A 24669-nucleotide genomic window follows, 5' to 3' on the forward strand; every position below is an offset into this window, starting at 1 on the left:
ACGGTGTTTGTGAGCATTCATTCCAATTTGATGTACATGCCTTCAGTCATCATGAAATTGCAAGAAAAAAAGATTACCCCTCTATGTTAATGCTGGAGTCGTTGAAGTCAAACGATCCCTGACAAACTTAACAACTGAAGTTTCCTAGGAAAAAAATGCAGAGTGCCGTGTTAAAAAAAAACCTCCAGTCTCTGTGAACTTAAAATACTTCTGGTGTTCTCCAAGGCAAAGAGAAATTGTGGTTCATCGATATTAGAAGTTTCTGATTTCATTAAGTTGGAGTGTGCACCAATTGTGGCATGATCTGAGTACAAAACCATTTTAAGTGAAAATAGGCACAAGTCTGCATTTGAATATCTGTTGTATCTTTTTTTTTTTTTTTTTGCTTTACGTCGCACCGACACAGATATGTCTTACGGTGGCGATGGGATAGGAAGGGCCTAGGAATTTGAAGGAAGCGGCCGTGGCCTTAATTAAGGTACAGCCCCGGCATTTGCCTGGTGTGAAAATGGAAAACCACGGAAAACCATCTTCAGGGCTGCCGACAGTGGGGCTCGAACCCACGATCTCCCGATTACTGGATACTGGCCGCACATAAGCGACTGCAGCTATCGAGCTCGGTATCTGTTGTATCACGCTGTAGTTAAGTGTAATCAAGACTTGTGAATTGAGAAAATGGAGCATTTTATTGTCGTACAGTATGTAATTTTTTGTTATTTTGGCTATGTTTAAAGTGTTACATTTATTTTTTATGATATACATTGTCGATTTTTACCAGATTTATGTTTATTTTCAATGTACAATTTCAAAATTTTTAGTACATATTTGCATACATACCTTGGTATTTTAAGTGCATAATCATCAGAAGCCTGACGATTATGATTTTTCCCATATAGCAGACCTGTTTGTGAGTGGTTAATTAAAGCAGCTTACACTTTCAGCATACTGGCTGATAAAATTGCAGGTCATGGTCAACAATATTCAAGAGAAATTGGGTGGTGTGAATAAAAAAGAGCGCGCACTTTTTACTCGCAAATTTAGAGCAGGCACTCGCAATGAGGTGAATAAAAACCGCCTGTCGGAAGCAGTCACTCACAGCAGACTGTAGACTGTACTCATGTACAAATTCAGAAGCCACATGTTCATGGGAATGACTACATTTACAGAAAAGGTGTCCCTAGCATTAATGTACAGGCCACTTGCAATGGAAAGGAAGAATTCAACCATCTTAGATGTATCACGGCCTGACTCTGTCTACGACTCCCAAATTTGGAGAAACTCCGATGTTTGCAGAGTTATGACGCCTCTGTAGGAAGTCGAAGGGATGACAACTTCTGCATATCTTACAACTTGCTTACGTCACGCCGACAGAGATAGGTCTTATGGCGACGATGGGATAGCAATGGCGTAGGAGTAGGAAGGGAGCGGCCGTGGCCTTAATTAAGGTACAACCCCAGCATTTGCCTAGTTTGAAAATAGGAAACCACGGAAAACCATCTTCGAGGCTGCTGACAGTGGGGATCGAACCCACTATCTCCCGGATGCAAGCTCACAGCTGCGCGCCCTTAACCGCATGGCCAACTCATCCGGTCCTGCAGATCTGGCTCCTTAAAAATTTCATTCAATTGTCAATATATTATTTTCATCATAATTAATGTTTGTTATTTACGTTATAGGCCCACCATTTTCCTCAATTTATTAATGTCGTAATATTCAGGCTATGATATCCTACCTTTCAGATGGCCGATGGTAGGGTTATTCTCTCCCTGCATCAGATTCATCAGTCGCTTCTCCCATTATTTTAATGATATGCATTTGTTTCCCGCACGCTTTAATTCTACTTTATATTTCAGTCTTATTTTCATGTTTTGTAATATTTTACCAACAGTTGTTGGACGGAAATTCTTCTTCTTCTACCGATTTTCCCACTTCTGTGGGGTCCTGGATGCGAATTGTGTCGCACATGTGGATTTAGCCCTGTTTTACGGCCGGATGCTCTTCCTGACGCCAACCCTAGATAGAGGGATGTAATCACTATTGCGTATTTCTGTGATGGTTGGTAGCGTAGTATGTTGTGTGAATATGAAGAGGAAAGTGTTGGGACAAACACAAACACCCAGTCTCTGGGCCAGAAGCATTAATCAGAGGCGATTAAAATCCCCGACCCAGCCGGGACCCTCTGAACCGAAGGCCTCAATGCTGCCCATTCAGCCAATCAGACAGTTGTTGGATGGAAATGTTTAAGTTAAATTTAGCGAGTAGTTCACACTGAACTGCATTTATTGCACTTGTTTTCTTGTGCTTCTTATCCGGTAACTGTGACTTCGAAAACATAATTAGATGTTCCTTTAAAATGGAGATAAAAGCGGACTGGAATTCCACACTGTCGTCTGCCATGTTAAGCATTGAACTACCCGGAAGTCATCGAAGTGTTATCACAGTCTAAGGTGTTATATACATGGCATGTGCACGACCTTGATCAGTGACAATGAGTGGCGGCTCGAGACACTTGAGTGTATGCCGTGATTCCGCTCTATATTTTTATTCACCGAAAATGCGGAGTGGAAGCTCATCGGCAGGGAGACACTCAGGCACTCAGCGAGCACACACTCACTTGCTTAGACTCGTTTTTATTCACACCACCCATTGTTCGGCTTTGTAGAGCCAGACCTAAACCTAAACCCTGATATGTGTGATTGTGCACTTTCTCACTGTACATCATGCAAAATACTTTGAGGATGAAACTAACTAATTTCCACTAATTTTAACCCCCTGAATATGAAAATAACAATGATTTTTAGTTAATTGTTTCTAGTTCTTATGATGTAACATCTGGCCGAAATCACTAAAATTTCACAGGAATTTAGTTATGAGAGGTACAATAGTGGTAATTTATCACCCCTGTTTCAAGGAGGGCAGGTTTTATGACACCAAGGAATGCAGCCACTTTGTGTGGGAAGAATTATTGAGTTCTTTTTTTTTTTTGCTAGTTGCTTTATGTCGCACCGACACAGAGAGGTCTTATGGCAATGATGGGACAGGAAAGGCCTAGGAATGAGAAGGAAGCGGCCATGGCCTTAATTAAGGTACAGCCCCAGCATTTGCCTGGAGTGAAAATGGTAAACCACGGAAAACCATCTTCAGGGCTGTCAACAGTGGGGTTCGAACCCACTATCTCCCGGATGCGAGCTCACAACTGCGCGCTCCTAACCGCATGGCCAACTCGCCCGGTGAGTGATTGAGTTTGAGTGCAGTTGTTGATTTGTAAGGAAGTGTCATGTTATTTCATTTATTTTAAAGTATAGTTTCCTTAGCCAGAAGAAACCAGCAGCCTTTTGTTTCTAAACCAATTTTTTTGACATAAATGATAGTGATTAGTATTTTTTTTGCTAGTTTTTTACGTTGCACCGACACAGATAGGTCTTATGGCGACGATGGGACAGGGAAGGGCTAGGAGTGGGAAGGAAGCGGCCATGGCCTTAATGAAGGTACAGCCCCAGCATTTGCCTGGTGTGAAAATGGGAAACCACGGAAAACCATTTTCAGGGCTGCCGACAGTGGGGTTCGAACCTACTATCTCCCGAATACTGGATACTGGCCGCAATTAAGCGACTGCAGCTATTGAGCTCGGTGATTAGTATTTCCATAATCATACTTCGTGAGTGTGTGAACAGTGTAAATAATTTTTGTTACATATGTGGGGAAGTAACATTTTCTTCTCAAAAGTGTAACATTACACTGGTAATAAAGAAAGCATACTGACTCTACTTCGGTTGCAAATTTGGTGATGCTGACAAATAACGGGCATTAAAAAAAACCTTTTGTAATACTTGTTGTACTAATCTATGGAACTGGTTAAAGTGAAAAAGGTCATTATTACCCTTTGCAATACCAATAATATTGCGATAACCAAGTAATCATGTGAATAATTGCTATTTTTGCATGGTACCAAAAATCCAAAGTTTGTCTAGGAGGAAAATGTGGACTCTCAAGTACTCTAACTTTCCATCTGCCATTTGTCCAGTGAAGCATCATGAACAGCTCCTGTACCTAAACCTCCTGAATCCTACTCCATTGATTCTGATGAAGAACAAGACAAAAGTGACATGTCAGTTACGACTATGCCCTCCATACTAGCTAGGTCCTTTCACATCACAACTACCGCACCTTCCTCGGATTCTCACATTATTAGTCAAGCTCAACTAAACAATCTAGTAAGAGATCTGGAATTGTCCAAGGATAAAGCTGAACTTCTTGGATCCAGACTTCAAGAGTGGAACCTTTTGGCAGAAGGTGTTAAAGTGTCAGTATTTTGTGTTCATCAAAAACCTCTGGAACAATTTTTTTTTCTGCACAGTAGTGAAGACAGTATTATATTTTGCAGTGACACTGAAGGTCTCATGCATTTTTTTAAACATCCCACACCAACCTGAAAGCTGGCGATTGTTTACACATGCATTCAAGTTAAGCTTAAAAGCAGGTTTTGCTATATAATGAAAATTTGTTACCTTCAATTCCTGTTGCATATGCAGTACATATGAAGGAAACATATTCGAACATGGAAAAACTTACCAGGTGTTTAAATTATGACAATATGAATGGCATATTTGTAGTGACATGAAGGTAATTGCATTATTACTTGGGCTGCAGCTAGGTTACACCATGTACTGTTGTTCCATATGTGAATGGGACTGCCAAGACATGGCTTCCCATTACATAAAAAAGGACTGGCCAGGAAGAACAATAACATAAACAGGTAAAAAGAATATCAATCATGCCCCTCTTGTACTGTATTGCTTCCTCAATTACACATAAAGATTGGTCGAATGAAGAACTTTGTCCAAGCCGTGAATAAAGATAGCGTGGCTTTCCAATACCTCCTTAATATATTTCCACGCATAACTGAATCCGAAATCAAGGAAATAATTTTTATCAGCCCACAAATTCGTAAAATTCTTAATGATCAAGAATTTCAAAACCTGTTGACTGGTGATGAACTCGTGGCTTGGAATGCCTTATGACAGGTTGTGCTAAATGTCTTTGGAAACGAGCGATCTGTTAACCATAAGGAACTTGTGGGGAAATTATTCATTGCTTATAAACAAATGAGGTGCAATATGTCACCAGAAATCCACTTCTTTCACTCTCTATTAGACTTCTTTCCTGATAATTGTGGCACCGTGAGTGACAAACATGGTGAGCATTTCCACTAAGAAATAGCTATGATGGAACGATGATAGCAGGGGAAATGTACCACCGCTATGATTGCAGATTATTGTTGGTCGATAAGTAGGGATGTTCCAGAGACTGAATACAACAGGCAAGCAAAAAGATGGCTTTTGTAAGTAAGTCAGGTAAGCCATTAGTTTCAGTGTCTTTCATGTATAAGCCCATATGTACTCTACTACTGCTTATTTTTTTAAATTTCTCAGAAACCAGAACCAGCCCTACATTTTTAAAGTCATATTCAATTTTAGCAGTCAAAAGTATGTAAGAATCCATTATTTTTATTTCTGAAGCAAACATTTGGTTAAAAACTGTTGTACAATGTGATCAGTGGTCTATATCTGTGTTTACCTTTACTTTTCTGCTAATCAGGGCCATGTTAATGTACACATTAACTTTGAGCTCATATTTAGTATAACCATAAGTGAATGTGACTGACAGATGAACAGTAAACAGTGGCATGTACAAGCCTAGTGGTGTACAACGTAGGAAATAGTGGGACGTGCAGGAGGCTAAGAATGATGAATTAATGAAACAGATGTCAAAAATGAAAGCTTTCACTTCTCATAAAGACGAGGACAACAATGAAGTGAAAGTTGGCAAAGCAAGTAGTAGCAACTTTAGTTTGTCTCAGTCTTTCCCTAGTACCTCACGCTTCATTTTAAATCAAACTACTGACGACAATCACATCGATGTTGAAGGAAAAGAGACTCGTGTCACATCTTTTCCCGACGCTGATCCTGCTTTATGGGACATCAATGAAGATTTACAAGATTGTGTTGCTGTGCATGGTATATCACAAAGTTATGATGCAGATTTTAGTGCATGAATACAACAATATTCAGACAAAGTTCAGCACCTAACTAAAAACATTATTTTAAGAACACTTAACAATGGCGAAATTCATACGGGGTGTTGGCTGATGTACTCACAGAATAAAGGTTGCATGTACCATGTACTGTGTTTGCTGCTTCAAAGTCCAAGTGCCATGGGTTGGTTTACAACTGGGATAAATGACTGGAAAAACACCTCCCAAAAAAGTGCATGACAATGAAAACTCTCCTCACAACTAAACTAGTGTATGAAACTTAAGAATGCAAAGAAGTGCACAAGGAAGAGTTGACTATAACCTCATAGAACACATACAAAAATGAAATTATACTGGAGAATGTTGCTGGAATGAAAGATGACAGGGAAAACAGGAGTACCCAGAGAAAAACCTGTCCTGCCTCTGCTTTGTCCAGCACAAATCTCACATGGAGTGACCAAGATTTGAACGACGGAACCCAGTGGTGAGAGGCCGGCGTGCTGCAGCCTGAGCCATGGAGGCTTCTAGCATGCCTATTCTATTATTGTAAATATTTGCGTAGAAGTAGTATCTCTCTCACTAGAATTCTGTTATTGGAATTACGATAGGCTTAATTGCAGTTTAGAATTGTGTAATTCCTGTGTATTCCTTTTGGTAACCAGTAATTAATGGCAGTTTTCATCCTGTTAGGGAGTTGTAGGATAAAGATATAGTACGACTAGGTAGTATTGTAGTGTAGTAGTACAGTATAATAATTACCATATTGTTGTGTGATCTTTGTGTTATATCCTAGAAAATATTTCCTTCCTTTCATTCTTTCGGCCCAGAATAAGTTATTTTATTTTTCCTTTTCTTTTCATTTTTGCATAAAGAATGTCTAAAGAGTGTAAGTGTAGGAACTGTGGGTGTGGCCAGGCAGTATGAGGAGTGTGAGGGAGGAATTGGAGAGTTTGAGGGAAATAATTAGGATTCTCTCAGCAGAAAGGAAGTAAAATAGGCCTCCCTCAAACAATGTACAGGATATAGTAGGTATAAAAGAGGGATGGTTAGGAAAGGGGGGGGGGGGAATTGTACAAGACAGATGATCTAATGTTTTGAGGGAAAATAGATTGCAGGCTAAGGGCTTTACTCAGGATCAGAATTCAGGAGAGTTGTCTGTGAGAAATCAGTACGAGTCACTGCAGGTAGAACAACAGAGGGAAGATGAGGAACAGGGAACTGTTGTTGAGAAGTGTGGAAGTAAGAGGAAGGGAAAGGGTAGAAAAGGGAAATTTAGAGTAGAGGATAGGAAATGACAGGTGGAACAGGGTCATGGGAGGGAGAAAAGGGAAGAGGAAGCAGCTTCTGCATCCGTCAGGAAAGGTAGGGCTCACCAGGAGGGGACGGGATCAAATGAGGCGGGTAGGGATGAGGTTCTGGTCATGGGGGATTCCATTGTTAGACATGTGGGGAAGGTGTGTGGAGGAAAATGAACCAGGGCAGAGTGTTATCCAGGAATTACGTTAATGTAGGTGCTGAGGGAAAGTAGAAGAGAAGGGGGAGGGAAAGGTGAAGGTGGTAGTGTTTCATGTTGGTACCAACAACGTAAGGCAAGCAGGTATAAGTACCAACAAAGTTGGGGATGTGTGGGATCTGGTAAATGCAGCACGGGTGAAGTTCAGAGAAGCGGAGGTTGTTATCAGTGGAATACTGTGTAGGAGGGATACTGACTGGAAGGTGATTGTGGGTTTAAATGAGACTATAGAGTGGGTATGTGGGAAACTGGGAGTTTGATTTCTAGATCCTAATGGGTGGGTAGGAGATAAGGATCTGCACTCAGATGGCCTTCACTTAAACCACAGTGGTACGCATAATTTAGGAAAATTGTTTAGAAGGGTTATAGGAAAGTATATTCAGGGAAATGGGGTGGTCTAGGGAGCGGTGATAAGGGTACAGGGATCTGAAAGTCAAGTAGGGATGACATAAATAATAATTTCGTGCGGCTATTTCTAGCCGAGTGCAGCCCTTGTAAGGCAGACCCTCCGATGAGGGTGGGCAGCATCTGCCATGTGTAGGAAACTGCGTGTTATTGTAGTGGAGGATAGTGTTATGTGTGGTGTGTGAGTTGCAGGAATGTTGGGGACAGCACAAACACCCATTCCCCGGGCCACTGGAATTAACCAATGAAGGTTAAAATCCCCGACCCGGCCGGGTATCGAACCCAGGACCCTCTGAACTGAAGGCCAGTACGCTGACCATTCAGCCAACGAGTCGGACATGACATAAATGTTAGTGTTGAACTATAGAAGTATTGTAAAAAAAAAAAAAGAATTAAAAAGAAAGCAATATAATTGAATAATTTAATAGATATATACTTACCAGATATTGTAATAAGAATTGAATTATGGCTGATAAATGGTATAATGGATGCAGAAATTTTCTCACAGAACTGCAGTGTGTATCCTACGATAGGATATAAATGTTAGGAGGGGAAGTATTCATTCTGGTGAAAGAAGAATTTGTAAGCTATGAAAAAGTTAAAGATGACAAACATGAAATTCTAGAAGTAAGGCTCATTTCTAAAGATAATAGTCTACAGTAGGTAGCTTGATGTCTTTGGAGTGTACAGACCGAAAAAAGGTAGCGCTGACGATGTTTCAGAATTATTTCATAAGATAATCATCTACAGTATGTGGGAAACGATATGGAAAAGATTGTAGCGGGAGATATAAATTTACCAAATGTCATTTGGGTTGGTAATGCGAATGACAAGAAGCATGACCAATAAATGGCAAATAAGTTAATATGGGAAGGACAGCCGATTCAGAAAGTGATGGAACCAACTAGATGGAAGAATATTCTGGACGTGGTGCTGGTGAAACCAGAGGAGCTCTATAGAGAAACCAAATTAATAGATAGTATTAGTGATCATGAAGCTGTTTTTGTCACAGTTAAAAATAAATGTCATAGAAAGGAAGGTCTTAAAAGTATGACTATTAGGCAGTACCATATGACTGATAAAACAGGCATGAGAGAATTTTTAAAAAGTAAGGGATTGGTGGAAAACAGTACGTAAAAATGTAAGTAGACTCTGGGATGGGTTTAACCCATTGACACACTAATTTTAATGTACTGAACATGTGCATGTATATCATTTTTTCATGCATAAGATACAGTTTTACGCTACTAAGATTTATACATGTAATCCGCAACATACTGAATTTTAATCATACCATGGCCATGCGTCTTGGTTGGTGTGCTATTTACCAACTGATGAGCCCAACTTAGCACACTGGGGTGAAACACTGGCAACCAGGAATGAGTTAGCTCGAAAATGTATAATGCCTAATAACAGACCAACTATATTGGTTTTATAAATTAAATCATTCGGAACAAATATTTCAGGTTCCCTATGGGATTCAACAACTTCATCATAAGTGGTATGTTCTGAGCTGTCAGTGGAGAGATGGCATGGAATGACATTAATAGACGAATAACTTTGATATTTTTTTAACTACAATGGAGTTAATTTTTTTGCTTTGCTAGAATTTTGTGCTGAATTTATCCATTTTCTGGCTGAACTTTGGGATGCTATGATGACAGAGACTCAGGACATACAGTATTTCTTACATGCCCAAATCACCTTCTGAAGAGTTTGTAATTGTTATGTCACAAAACGTGCCTGACAAAATAACAAATTAAATGAAAGAGGCTAATTACTCAATGGCTGAATCTACGCCAGACATTTTGCATACAGATTAGTTGTCACTTGTCATTAGGTATGTTACAGTGGATAGTAACCCAGTGGAACTTGTATTTTTATATGTGTTTCTTGCCAAATGCTGGGCACAAATAAGAATAAAGTCCATTTTATGTACATTGGCTGAAAATGAAATCCCAACACCAAGAAGATATTAGTTTAGATAAATACAATTTAGGTTAGGCAATTATCTAGGTAATATACTTATTTGATTAAATTTTCCAAGTCACAGGTTCAAATTTGTGCGAAAAGACATGCGACATGGTGATACATCAGTAACCGCTGTAGTCACTATGATTTTGAATGCAAGCATGCAAATAATGTGCATGAATTGTGTCGTACAGATGCCGCATGTCTGTGGGATGGAGTTCCATGCCTGTTGCACCTCACCAGCCAAATCAGCAATGATTAATGCCAATATCAGACGACACTGGATTGTTGTCCCATAATGTCCCATACGTACTCAATAGGCAAATGATCTGGTGTTCTCGCTGGCCGAGGCAACTTTTTGACACTCTGTAGAGCACAGTAGTGGTATGAGGATTAGCGTTATCATGCTAGAAAACAATCCCTTGCATACTGCGAATGAACGGCAGCACAACCAGTTTGATTACCAGGATGACTCACAAATCTGCTGTCAATGTTCTTGAGATAATGACGAGAGTGCTCTTTCTGTCAAAGCAAATTGCTCTTCAGATTATAACTCCTGGAGTATGTCCAGCACTTTGATGCTGCAGGCAGCTTGATCTCAAGTGCTCGCCTGGCCTCCTCCTTACCAACCTATGGCCATCACTGGCATCACAGCCTTGTGGTGTATATGGCGCTCTTCCCTCTCCGTAGCGGCTCGTGTGTGGCCGGGCACCACTCTTCTTGAGACAGTGCCTTCCCGTGACCATTGTTGCCAACACCGATGCACTGTGGATACTCCCTGCCAAGCCTTTCTGTAATGATGCAGAAAGAGCATCATTCTTGTAGCACTATTACATGGACTCATTTGAACTCGGTAAGCTGCTGATACTGCCTTCTTCGTCTCCTTAACCCTAGAACTGCTGCAGGTTGTTCTGTCCAATACTGCAGTTATTTTTCTCAACATACACCATGAAAATAAAATCATGCCTGTAATCACATATTAATCCTAATAAATCCATATTATATACGAATAGAAAGCTAAAAGACTGATCTAAATGAAGATAATACAAATAACGAAAAATATTGCCACGATTTCCAACTATTGTAAAATGCAATTCAAATTTTTTTTTGACAAAGGAAACTGTTGAAAATGTTGCACAAATAAAGGAATTTGTGATAGATAATTTATTTCTGAAACATGATATTCTGAAATGAACAAGTATTTTCTTACGTATTCCTCCACAGTTATCCACTTTTCATTTTATTTACAAAATAAAACTCAAATTTTCATTAAAACAAATTTTGAGTTCTTTACACGAATTTTGAACCTACAGATTATCTTAGTTTTCTTAGGTGAATTTCTTCTTTCCTGTGTTGTGATCAAATTCCTTATAACAATCTACAAAAATATCAACAGTTTACACTTATCCCTTCGCTGGTTTCTTCAAATATTGACGTACTGCCAATAATAACATAACCTGCACCGACTTGAACATCATTCGGGTCATCGGAAATTCCCATTACTCCGAGGCACCTTGTACTTCGCTGACACTTTCACTATTTTCGGGAATAATTTTCTTGCCGGAATTAAAACAATAACCATTGTCACCATCAGTATTGTCAATAAGATCTTCGAAAATCAAGCGCTTGATTTCAGAATCGTCAACAAAGCGGGCTGCCATCTTGATTCTAAGATCACGTGAAAGTACTTTCACTTCTACAGCTAAATAAACTTGTCCAGACCGATGTTTGTGTTTCAAAAACTTCGAATATTGAAGATAAATGTATAAGTATTCAGCTGGTATATATATTATTTCCATCTGGTGATCAATTATAAACCTACGGCGGAAGAAAGACACCGTCTCTCAGAGAGACGATCGCACTTGACGAAACAGTGCACCGTCTTCCAGAAAGACGGTCCGCAGTTCTAGGGTTAAAGGCATGTTGGACTAAAACCTACCTCACAAGATCTACACTGGACGATGACTAACCCTCATGAAATATAGAGTGTGTATTTAAACAAACTTGCTTTGCAACATCACTCTTCATTGACTAGCGCGCAAATATTAATAGACATCATCTTTCAGATGTGCAAACACGCCTCCCAAATTTTGTTTATCTAGCGTAACTCCTTCTTAGTGTCGGGATTTCTTTTTCCACCAGTGTATTTTGACATAAACATGTCTTATACATGGGGTGTTCCTAAAATTTGTGTAACGAGATATGTGACGGAAGTGTAACCTAGCAACCGTACAGGCTGCGATGTAATGTATGGACAGATAGCTAGACAACGTTACCTAGCAACCGTGCAGTCATCATCATCATTATCATCATCATCATCATCATCATCATTTTCATTTTCCCATGTCCAGCTTCCGCCAGGTCAGGTCGTTGATGGTACTTCTGCACTGTTGTCTCTCCTTCCAACTCTCCTCGTCAGTAATTGTATTCCATTCCAGTCTTCTTCTTCTTATACTGTTCTTGACAGAGCCTATCCATCTTGCTCTGGGCTTTCTTCTTGCCCTCTTTCCCTCTACCTTACCTTCAAACACTTGTTATGTTATCCTTCCCCCCTCTGCTCTCATAATATGTCCAAACCATCTCAATTTGTTTTTCTCCATCCTATCACTCAGTTTCTTCTGCCCCTATTTCTTCTGTGCTCTCAACATTTCTTACTCTGTCTCTTCTTGTCTTCCCTACCATACTCCTCTGGAACTTCATCTCACTGGCCTGAATTTTACTCTCATCTCTTTCTGTCAATGTCCAAGTCTGATGTATATGTTAATATAGTACCATACATCTTGTATATTATCACTTTACATTTCATAGGAACTTCTCTGTTCCCCACCAAGTTCCTTACATTCTGCTGATCTCCTTATTCAACCTTATTATCTTGCATTATGGAGGGTTACCCCAGTTAAGATTGGATGATTTTGAGATATCTTTTGTCCTAGGCAATTCCTTTTCTTCAGACCCGGTCGTGCATGATATCGTAGCCTTGGGCATGGACTATTGCCCTACATCTCAATTTCCACTGTACATGACTTGGACGGAGTACAGGAAGATGAATACTGTCCCATACCTCCTTGCACACTTTCCAAAGACCCTCAACAGTGGCGGAACATTTAGAAGAAAGCCCTCTTTTCAGGAGACCAAAGGTACAGAAACTCATCGGTGAGGCATGCAGGGATTTGAAAGGGATGTCACTAAATGGTATGACATGGACACCCATCTCTGCTTCTTTTCTATCGTAGTAGGAACTGAGGATGTGACAGTATGACTGAATGCTTTATCCATCTGGATCCAGACATTTGAAGCGTCCTCACTGTACAGCCGAGGGATATTTTTCTCGAAGCAGGGGTCCATGACATTCATCTGGAAGTAGGTGGGATTGATCTTCACATTTTTTGGTACTTTGAGGATTCTGATTTATCCGGGGCACAATATCCTGCTGCTACCAGGAACCCTCTAGCAAACTTTACTTTGTTTCCTTTGACAAAGTTTTTGTGCCCCTTTTGGCCTTCTGGGTGATAGTAAATTGCGCAGGGCTTGTTGGTGTCATCCAAATAAACCAAAGCTTCATCCAGGGTAACAACCGACTGCCATTTATCCCCTGCTATGTAGTTTTTGTATAATTTTCTGGCATCAGTGAATCATTCTTCAATATATCTTGCTTTCAAAGCATGTCCACGTTCCTTATGTCACTTTACCAGGTTCAGACCTTCTTTCATTATACGTTAGACTGTACCTTTAGATGTGCTTGTGTGGCTGGCAAGATGTCTTTGAGTTGATGGATTTTCCTTCAGGAGAGCAGCCTTTACATCCTTAATGGTGTCCGAAGACCTAGAGGGTCGAACTCTCTTCCGCAGCAGTTTTCTCGAAGTTGTTGTTTCTGGAAGGAAACCATTCTGGTGTAATTTTATCACACTGCCTACAGAGGACTTACTAGTGTTGAAACCTTTCATTTTACACTGTTGTAAAATCCTTGATAATGACAAATTAGCATCGGAAAGGCCAACAATGTACCCTTGCCATATATCTGCAATTCGGCAGGACATGCGGCAACAATGGTATGATAGCATCGGAAAGGACAACAATGTACCCTTGCTATATATCTGCAATTCGGCAGGACATGCAGCAACAATGGTATATGACTGTACACGGCACTTCTCTAAATCATACTGACCAGACAGAATAAAAAAATCACATACAGCTGCTTCCAGGAGCTGACATGCACTTGAGGTCACGCCCTGTATTAACTGGGCCAACCCTCCATATTTCACTTCCCAAATATTTGAAACATTTAACAACCTCAAGGTTTTGTCCCTGATACTAACAAGTCCTTTTCCCTCTCTTTCTCCTCTTCTCAACATCACTGTTCTGCTTGTCTCCACATTTATTTTCATATCATATTTCTCAATATTGTTGTTTAAAGCCTCTAGCTGGAATTGCATTTCTGTATTGTTGACTCCCCAGATAACTATGTCATCCACAAACAAGAATATCTTCATATCACCTTTATGTTTTGTTTCCTCTAGACTTTCATCCATAACCATTTTAAATACTGTACCATAAAAGTGGAGACAATGAACTTCCTTGTCTTAGCCCAGTTTGGTTTCTAAACCAATCTGTTCTCCCCACTGGAGTCTGGACACAACTGGAACAGTTTTTATACATTGCTTTCACTAATTCTCCCCGATTGCTTTCCACATCTATTTCTTCCAGGGTTTGCTGCACTTTTTCTCTATTAACACTACTGTATGTTTTCACTATATCAAGGAAAACCATCACCAGATCTTTTGCATATTCCCACTGTTTCTTCGTCAGTAATCTCATGGTAAATAAAGGGTACGTCATTGATCTGCCCTGTTTAAGGCCATATTGCTCTTTTCCTTAATTACTTTCCTTACTTTCTTTCATCAGCCTTTCTATTATTCCCTCCAATATTTTGGCTGTTTATGACAACAGTGTAATTCTTCAATAATTGTCACATACCTTCCTACCACTTTTCTTAAACACTGGTATTATTACACTTTTACACCAATCATCAGGTACCGGTACTTGCTTTTTTCATGGTACATAAAAGGTATATCGTTGACCTGTCCTGTTTAAAGCCATATCGCTCATTTCCTGAATTACTTTCCACACTTCCTTTCATCATCCTTTCTATTATTCTCTCCAATATTTTGGCTACTTATGACAACAGTATAATTCCTCAATAATTGTCACATACCTTCCTATCACTTTTCTTAAACACTGGTATTATTACATTTTTACACCAATCATCAGGTACGGTACTTGCTTTTTCCTCCATATACACCTTAGCAGCCTATATAACCAATGTAGACCAAAAGGTCCTGCTGCCTTTATCAACTCTGATTATTAATGCTTATTATGCCTCCCCTTGAAAAGGATTTTATAATTAAACTGAGGGAATTTAATAATATGTTGCAAGAAGTAGGGAGAAATGATCTGATTCTCTCTATAAATTAATCAATGATTCTGTCCAACAACATTTAGAAAATACCATAGAATATATTTTAAACTGTATAGGCATACAAATGTGTTCAGTTCTTTTCCATTCTTTATCAGTTTTAGGTTTAGGCCTACTATAGGCTCCGTGCGCTGCTGGGAAAATGCACCACTGCGCTGCGAGTGGCGAATATTGTAAGTTAATGCGATCACCGCGCACATATCTCTGTCGTTTCACAGCGTGTTGCTATGGCCGACTAAATAATAACAGTGGGATTTCAGAGTGTTTTATGAAACAACATTCGGCCAAATTATTCCAAACTTCAAGAAAGTGGTCATGTATTAAATTTACAAGAAAAACTGTTCGCAGGAAATAGCAACAGAGCAAATATCTGCAAATATGATAAGAGAAAAACGTTGGTTCACTAGAGAGACTACCATTTCACGATAGAGGCAAAGTAATTTATGTATTATTTGTGGTGATAACGAGATTAATTTTCATGTACACATTCAACAATGCTGTCTTCAGAAAAATATATTTGGCCTATCTCCAATACGATATCATGTTAGCGTAGGTTAATGTTGCGAGGGAGGCCTTGGTAAAATATTAAAAATATTTCCATGAAATGTAAGCATATTTCTGCCGTTATTTATACAATTTACTCAGAACATGTCACCTCGTGTACCGATCAACCCTGTGAATTGTCTGGACCTTGGATCTAAAAAGCGGGGAAAGAGAAATACAACAAGAAGAGCTTATTGATGAACTTTATTCCGATAAAAAAGCACAGGTTTGATATTGGCCCAATTGAAAATATCAGAATATCTTAACGTTGCCAATAAATTATTGTGTCTGTATTTATAATATGATCGCGACCACCTCTGTAATATAACGGTTAGCGCTACTAGTTTCCTTCGTTGGAGGCCCGGGCTTGATTCCCGATACAGACAGAAATTTAAGATTGGCATGAGGGTACATGCAGCTCATGTTCATTAGGGGTTGCTTGAAAAGAGTTGCAACACCTCGGGGCGAGAACAGAACTTTACGTATGTAAAATGTGGTATTTCTGTGAGCAATTGATATTGTGTAATGGAGGCCAATTTCTATAATTACAGTATATTTGTCAACTGCCTTTTTAAATCCATTTCATGAGGTTGTGACAGAATACTCTTAAAATTTCACATTGTGGTCTGTAGTACGGTATAACCCCCCATGGCACTACAGCCCTTGAAGGGCCTTGGCCTACCAAGCGACCACTGCTCAGCCCGAAAGCCTGCAGATTACGAGGTGCCGTGTGGTCAGCACAACGAATCCTCTCGGCCGTTATTCTTGGCTATTTAGACCGGGTGTAGTACGGTATGTTATTATTATTATTATTATTATTATTATTATTATTATTATTATTATTATTATTATTATTATTATTATTATTATGTTCAAGCAATAGTACAGATTTTAGGAAATCAAAGCAGAATAAACCTTAATGTACACTACAGTTTCACCTAGAATTTGAACCCATAAATTTCCGTACAATTCCAGTCGTGGCACCGTCTTCTGCATGGTCTTGAAGATGTTAGTGTTGACATCCAACTTCTTCAATAATTTGTTTGTAATTGTTAACGTTTGCATTATGTTAAAAGTAACTGTGTATTAAATACTGTAAATGTACAAATCCGGAATCACTTCCTGTGATTTACTGCTAAGATCAAATCCATTTCGTGAGGTCGTGAATGAAAGCTCTGTATTGCTGTATCTATTAATGCAGCCAAGAACAAGCACATCATTCTGTCGGAACGTTGTGACATTAAAAGGTTATCATCTGAAGACAGCACTGTAAAATAATTGAACAAATGCATGTAAACGTCACACACATTCCAGCTTCTTGTGGCGAGCTGTTGATGAAGATGACTCTAAGTAGTTCTCGTAGTATCCACCCGCAGCAGCACAGTGCTATACGCACGGAGCCTATAGGCCTATATTTGATTTTTTTTTTAGGCAATTGACTAATCTTAAACGTGTTCATGTCGTTCTAGTAAATCAACAGAGAAAAACATTGCAAGCTAAATGGTTCCATATATTAATTTCAATAATACACACTGATACAATGATCTCAAAATATATTCTTTTATTCAGGGACTTGACTTTATTGTATAAGTGCATGTATTTAAACAGAAGTCATTAGAATTGGTCCAAGGATTTAAAGACATTTTCACTTATATAAAAGGTGCTGAATGCTTCCCTTCCACCCAAGCTGACTGACCAAGATAAGACATAAAGTGGAATATGAAATGAGATAATTCAGAGAAAAATGAACCTGAATCAAATTGGTATGAAGAAAAAATAACGTTGTATAGATATAAATCAGGGTGAACACATTGTTCAACTTACAAAGACGTCATACTGAATCTTGATGAGATGGCAGCCTCGAAGATTTGTGGGTGGTAGAGGTGGTACATATAGCTGTTCATTCTTCCATTCATCACTCTCACCAGGGCGTACTTTTCCTCTGTTGAGCGAGGCCAATTCACGGGTCTCGCTCTGTATCACTTTGTTGCGGGCCAAGTACTGAATAGTCTGAAAACAAAAGAAAAATTTGTTGAGAAATTTATTCATACTTAAGAGTTTGAATGGAGTAAAGTGGCAACACTGTTAAACATAGCGAATCACCATCAGGAAATAAAATCAATTTCATTCCAAAGCAAGACCACATTTACTTTAATTTTTTTCAAAACCTGTGCCTTCGGCTGTACTTGATGAGTATCTCTTCTTTTTCTCCTAGCACTTTTTCCCACACCTGTGGAATCGCGGGTTCGAACTGCGTTGCACATGTGGATTTGGTCCTGTTTTACAGCCGGATGCCCTTCCTGATGCCAACCCTATATGGAAGGATGTAATCATTATTGCGTGTTTCTGTGGTGGTTGGTAGTGTGATTTGTTGTCTGAATATGATGAGGAGAGTGTTGGGACAGACACATACACCCAGTCATCAAGCCAGAAGAATTAATCAGAAGCAATTAAAATCCCCAACCCGGCCGGGAATCGAACCCGAGACCCTCTGAACCGAAGGCCAGTACTCTGACCTTTCAGCCAACGAGTTGGACACTTGATGAGTATCACTCTACTTATAAGACAAATGCTTCAGAGGGACCTAACCCTTACCACTTATGAGTTTGCAGTTATATTATTCACTGCCCAAAATATTTTCCCATAGGGTTCATATGTAGGGAATAACCCACATGGACTTTTACATATTTCTGACACTGAAGATTGTTTGTACTTGTATGAAGTCTTTGACTTCGTACAGAGAACAACGTGTGAGAATGGAACGATGGTACAATTTTAGAGCTGTCTGAAAACGAAGAAGATACTGATGATGCAAGAGGAAAGGGAAATGTAGAGTGGATGATAGGAAGAGGGAGGTGGAACAAAGAGGCAGAGAAGGAAGGAGGAAGTAGGTTCTTCAGGAATCAAGGAAGTTAAGGCAGACTGGGACAGGAGGGGATCTAATAAAGAGGGAGGCATGTGGGAAAAATATGTGGAGGGAAAGGAACTGAGGTAGAGTGTTACACTGGAATTTGGTTAAGAGCGACTTTTTAGGAAAATAGAAGGGAAGGAGGAGAGTAAAGGAGAAGATGGTAATTTTCCACATTGGTACCAACAACATAAGGCAAGCAGGAAAATGTGATGATGATGATGCTTGTTGTTTTAAGGGGCCTAACATCTAGGTCATCGGCCCCTGATGGTACAAAATAAGATGTAATGCAATGAAAAAATAAAAATCCAAAATCCTCCACAGACCAGAATTCAAAGCGTGAGGACGAAAAATGAACAGATGGATATGAATTTAAAACAATCAGTGGAGCCGACCCGCAATGCCTCAGTCTCAGAAACTGATGGAAAACAATAGTAGTACTGACCAAGGGACTGCTTCTATAGCTCAATACTGAATCGGTGATGCTTACAAGCTAAAGGGGTCCAAAATACAGGTTATCGGCCTCTCATAATGGTACTTATCGTTCGAAAGTAGAACCATGGTATTTGTCATGGTGCGGTACTAATCAAAAGTATCGTAGACTCGCGGTATTCTACACATTATGGTACTGCTGGCAGGTTATGAAATTCGCACATGTAATACAGACCTATGGTGTTCCGCAGATAGCGGCGCCATTTACAGGCAACGCAAACCTATGGTTTTCATCACATAAGTGTACTAACCACAGGGACTCATACTATCCCTGGTGTTCCTTATATAGTGGGTACTGATCATAGGCAAGTCAGAACCCTGGTGTCGCACATATAGTGCTACTAATCACAGGTACCACAAAAGCCTGACTGCGCGGTGCTCCTGCATGCTACTAATCACAAACCTATTTGGTACCTAACATAGTGGTACTATGCACAAGTAATAGTGACCCATGGTGTTCCCCGTGTGGTGGTACTAATCACAAGTAGTTTCATGGTTCTAATCCAATCATCCCTTGGTCACCCCTTTTAGTCGCCTCTTACAACAGGCAGAGGATACCGTGGGTGTATTCTTCGTCTGCGTCTCCCACCCACAGGGGGTCAGGAAAATGTACTAACATAGTTGGGGCTGTGTGCGACCTGGTTATGGTGGCATGGAAAGAGTTTAAGAAAACAGAGATTGTTACCGGTGAGATACTGTGTAGGAGGGATGCTGACTGGGGATTTAAATGAGACTGTGGAATGGTTATGTGGGAAATTGGGAGCAAGATCTGTAGATCCTAATGGGTGGGAAGAGTATAAGGATCTACGTTCAGATGGCCCTCACTTCACCTGCAATGGTACACAATTTTTTACAACTTGCTTTACATTGCACTGACACAAATAGGCCTTATGGTGACGATGGAATATGAAAGGGCTAGTAGTTGAAAGGAATCAGCCATGGCCTTAATTAAGGAACAGCCCCAGCATTTGCTTGGTATGAAAATGGGAAAACACAGAAAACCATCTTCAGGGCTGCCGACAGTGGGGCTCGAACCCACTATCTCCCGGATGTAAGCTCACAGCTGCGCACCTCTAACTGCACAGCCAACTCACCCAGTGCAATGGTACAAATAAGTTAAGGGATTTGTTTAGAAGAGTCATAGGGAGGTATATTCAGCAAAATGGGGTGGACTAGGGAAGCAGGAAGACAAATAAGGATGACATAAAATTGTTAGTGTTAAACTGTAGAAGTACTGTAAACAAAGGAATAAAATTAATTTAACAGACATACATTTAAGAGATATAGTAATAGGAATTGAATCATGGCTGAGAAGTGATATTATGAATGCAGAAATTTTCTCCCGGAACGGGAGTGTTTATCATAGGGACAGGTTAAGAACAATAGCAGGGGGAGTATTCATACTGGTGAAAGATGAATTTGTAAGCTACAAAAAAGTTAAGGATGAGAAACATGAAATTCTAGGTGTAAGACTTATCTCTAAGGATAAAAGGCAACTTGATGTTCTTGGGGTGTACAGACAGTCAACTTAATGCTTTTAGGGTGTACAGTTCTGGCAAAGCTGACACTGATGATGGTAAAGATAATAGGCAGCCATATGAGTTTTAGGGAGCAATGGAAGGATATGTTTAGATACTTTAAGGCAGAAACGGGTTCCAGGAAGGACATACCAGGGATCATGGGCGCCCATATGACAGTTTCTAGAGGGGGCCCAGGCCTGGGGGTATGTAGTAATTTTAATATTTTGGAAGATGAATGGCGATTTGTATTCTGCGCTAGAATAACCCATGGTATGGGCTGCCTGTTCGTGGTGAATGGTACTACCGATTTTACGTAATACTGACTTTTAAACCATTTTCTTGAAAGGAAAACACGTGACTACAATAGATTTTTGCCTTTCCCTGAGAGCTAGAGGGGGGTCGCGGCCCCACCTTATCCCCAGGTATGGGCGCCCTTGCCAGGGATCATAAATGAACAAGGAGAGTGTATATGTGAGGACGTACAGAAGGCCAAAGTATTCAGTCAGCAGTATGTAGAGGTAGTTGGATATAAGGATAATGTCCAAATAGAGGAGATGATTAACACTGGCAAATTACTGAAATTTACCTATGATAATTAAGACATTGATTAAAAAAAAAATACAAAAGTTGAAAGCTAGAAAAGCACCTGGGATTGGTAAGATTTCTGGGAATATATTAAAAGACAATGGGTTGGAATATAATGCCATATCTGAAACACTTATTTGATTACTGTTTGCATGAAGTAGTCATACTAAATGAATGGAGAGTTGCAGTATGCAAGGGAATGGGCAATAAACATAAAGCGGATAATTACAGGGTAGTCAGCTTAACATGTGTTGTTTATGAGCTCTGGGAAAGCATTCTTTACAATTATTTGAGACACGTTTGCAAAATTATGAATTTGTTTGATAGAAGGCAGTTCAGGTTTAGGAAATGTTACTCCAGTGAGGCTCAGCTTGTGGGATTCCAGCAAGATATAACACATATTTTAGATTCAGGAGGTCAAATGGGCTGTATTGCTACTGACCTATCAAAGAGTAGATCATGGGAGACTACTGATAAAAATGTGGGCTATTTGACTAGACAAAAGAGTGGTTGAATGGGAGGCTACATTTCTATAAAACAGAACTCAGAGAAATAGAGTACGCAAAGTATTATCTGACCCTGTAATGATTAAGAAGGGAGGTCCCATAGGGCAGTATTATTGGAAATTTATGTTTTCTTATATACCACACCAGTAAATAAATTATATTAGTAAAAAACTGGAATCACAGATAAGGCTATTTGTGGGTGATGTTATACTGTATAGAGTAGTAAAGAAGTTACAGGATTGTGAGTGACTATGGAAAGAACTAGACAATGTTGTGAGATGGTCAGGAAATGATGGTATGATGGTATGATTGTAAACGGAATGAAAAGTCAAGTTGTAAGTTTCACCAAGAGGAAAAGTCCTGGGTTGATGGGTTGATAGTACCTCATGGGAATCACTGTAAAGAACCTAGGTGTCAATATAAGGAATAATCTTCATTGGAGTAATCACATTAACACTCTGAAGACGAGTGCAGTGCGCCGTTCGTCGGTGGTAATGTTCCGTGGAGAATGAGCGATGTACGCTGTACTGTGTTGTGTTCTAGTGTTTATATATTCACTTCAATGTACTGCAACCATTAGCAGAGTGTTGGAACTCATTTCACAATGCTAGTAGTTCATTAAAAAAAAAAAAAAAATACCAGGTAGCAATACTTCATCAGAACCTAATTCTAAGTTGGTACTACCGAAGAAGTTTCATAGCCGCATGGTCTTGTGCGGCCCACGACTACAGCCAATTCCCACAATTATTGTAATTTTTTTCATTTCTCAGTGAATAGTATGTATGTTTCATAAATATATCATGGTATGTGTGAATACGTAACTTTTCATGTTTTAAATATGCATTGTGAATATTGGTAAAAAGTGAAAGTAGAAAAAAGGTTTTTAAATTTATTTATAGAAGATAGTGGTTCTGCTCCAATTTTGAAAAACAAGGCATGCATGCATAGCTCAAACGTTGCTGAATCTAAACAAAGTTTGTGACTGTAAATAAGGTTATCAGGTTTGTTTTTTTCTTTTTGTTTTTTTGCTATTGGCTTTACGTCGCACTGACACAGATATGTCTTATGGCGACGATGGGACAGGAAAGGGCTAGGACTTGGAAGGAAGCGGCCATGGCCTTAATTAAGGTACAGCCCCAGCATTTGCCTGGTGTGAAAATGGGAAACGGGCCGATGACCTTCGATGTTAGGACCCTTAAAACAACAAGCATCATCAAAATGGGAAACCACGGAAAACCTTGTTCAGGGCTGACGACAGTGGGGTTCGAACCTACTATCTCCCGAATACTGCCGACTGCAGCTATCGAGCTCGGTAGTTATTTTTGTATAAAAATGTGAAACTACATTAAAATGCTCAGTCCACAGTATAAGATCTAACTTCACCTGCTCAGTATTCAATTTGGTAATGAGGTTGTAAATAAAGGCTACAGATCTCTTCATTAGGTTATGAGGGTATTTAGAGGTTGTAGTAAGGATGTAAAGAAGGAGATTGCATATAAGTTTCTGGTAATACCCTAATTAGAGTATGGTTTCAGTGTATGTGACCCACACTAGAACTACTTGATAAAAGAAATTGAAATGATCCAAAGGTGAGCAGTGTGACTTGATCTTGGCGATTACCAATAGAAGAGTAATGTTACAAAAATGTTGCAAACTTTAGGCTGGGAAGACTTGAGAGTAAGGAGACAATCTGCTCAACTAAGTGGTATGTTCTGAACTGTCAGTAAAGAGATGGACTGGATTGACATTAGTAGATGAATAAGCTTGAACAGAGCTTTTACAAGTAGGAAAGATAAATACCTGGAGAAAGGTCCATATGTATTAATCAATCATGTATGTTAGCTCAAGACAGAGAGCCACGTATGTTATATAGGGAATCATTCTTAATATACCATTTATGTTAAACAAAACACGTTTCATAATATAGACTGTCCATCTTGTTTACTAAGGCTATGGAGATAAAGTTGGAATTCAAGAGGACAAGTTGGGGCAAATATCAATTTATAGGACAAGGAGTACAGGATTGGAATAATTTATCAAGAGAAATGTGCAATAAATTTCCAAATTCCCTGAGAACATTTAAGAAAAGGCTGGGGAAACAACTGATAGAGTATAGGCCACCTGGACAACAGTCCTAAATGCAGACTGACTGACTTCAATTGGGAATATGTTGAGCTATATTTTACTGCAGATGCTGAGTATTTCATATGCTTTCATAATTTCTATGACAACTCAACACATAATTTTCTTTGTGTTTTTTTTTAAAAAAATGGCAAGATGGGAGAATAGAGGTATACACAGAGGTTTAATATTAATGGTGTCTGAAGAGAGAGAAGGAACTGATGATGAACATGGCAGTTAATTTGAAGAGAATGAGACCTCATCTATGTCTAGAGAGGACAACACCTTTTCCATCAGCTTAAATGGTGGTGGCGATGCCAATGAATATGCGACTGGTGTCATGGTTGATGGATGGCAGAACTACGGTGTAGAAATGATAGATATTTCCATAAAATTCCTTACACCACAGTATATGGCAGCACACTGCCTCATAATAAACCAGAAAGTGTGTCATATTATTTTGTTCTTCACATCCAAATTGCTTACTGCATTGGTAAATTCTACTAATAAAAAATAATAATGATTATTTTAAAAATTGTCTGATACTGTGAAAAAATACATGTGAATTTTCTGTGTGAATATGTGTACATAATTGTTT

General features: G+C 39.4%; 1 protein-coding gene across 1 annotated transcript in view; it reads right to left on the reverse strand.

The window, feature by feature from the left end:
• Positions 1-24669, reverse strand: part of Vdup1 (arrestin family protein Vdup1) — a 321093-nt gene that overhangs the window by 12476 nt on the left and 283948 nt on the right. The window contains exon 5 of the mRNA XM_067139106.2: positions 17764-17949. Coding sequence (XP_066995207.1) covers positions 17764-17949 — 186 coding nt within the window. The remainder of the gene's footprint in view (positions 1-17763; positions 17950-24669) is intronic.

Source organism: Anabrus simplex, chromosome 2 (genome assembly GCF_040414725.1).
Source record: "Anabrus simplex isolate iqAnaSimp1 chromosome 2, ASM4041472v1, whole genome shotgun sequence".
NCBI lineage: Eukaryota > Metazoa > Arthropoda > Insecta > Orthoptera > Tettigoniidae > Anabrus > Anabrus simplex.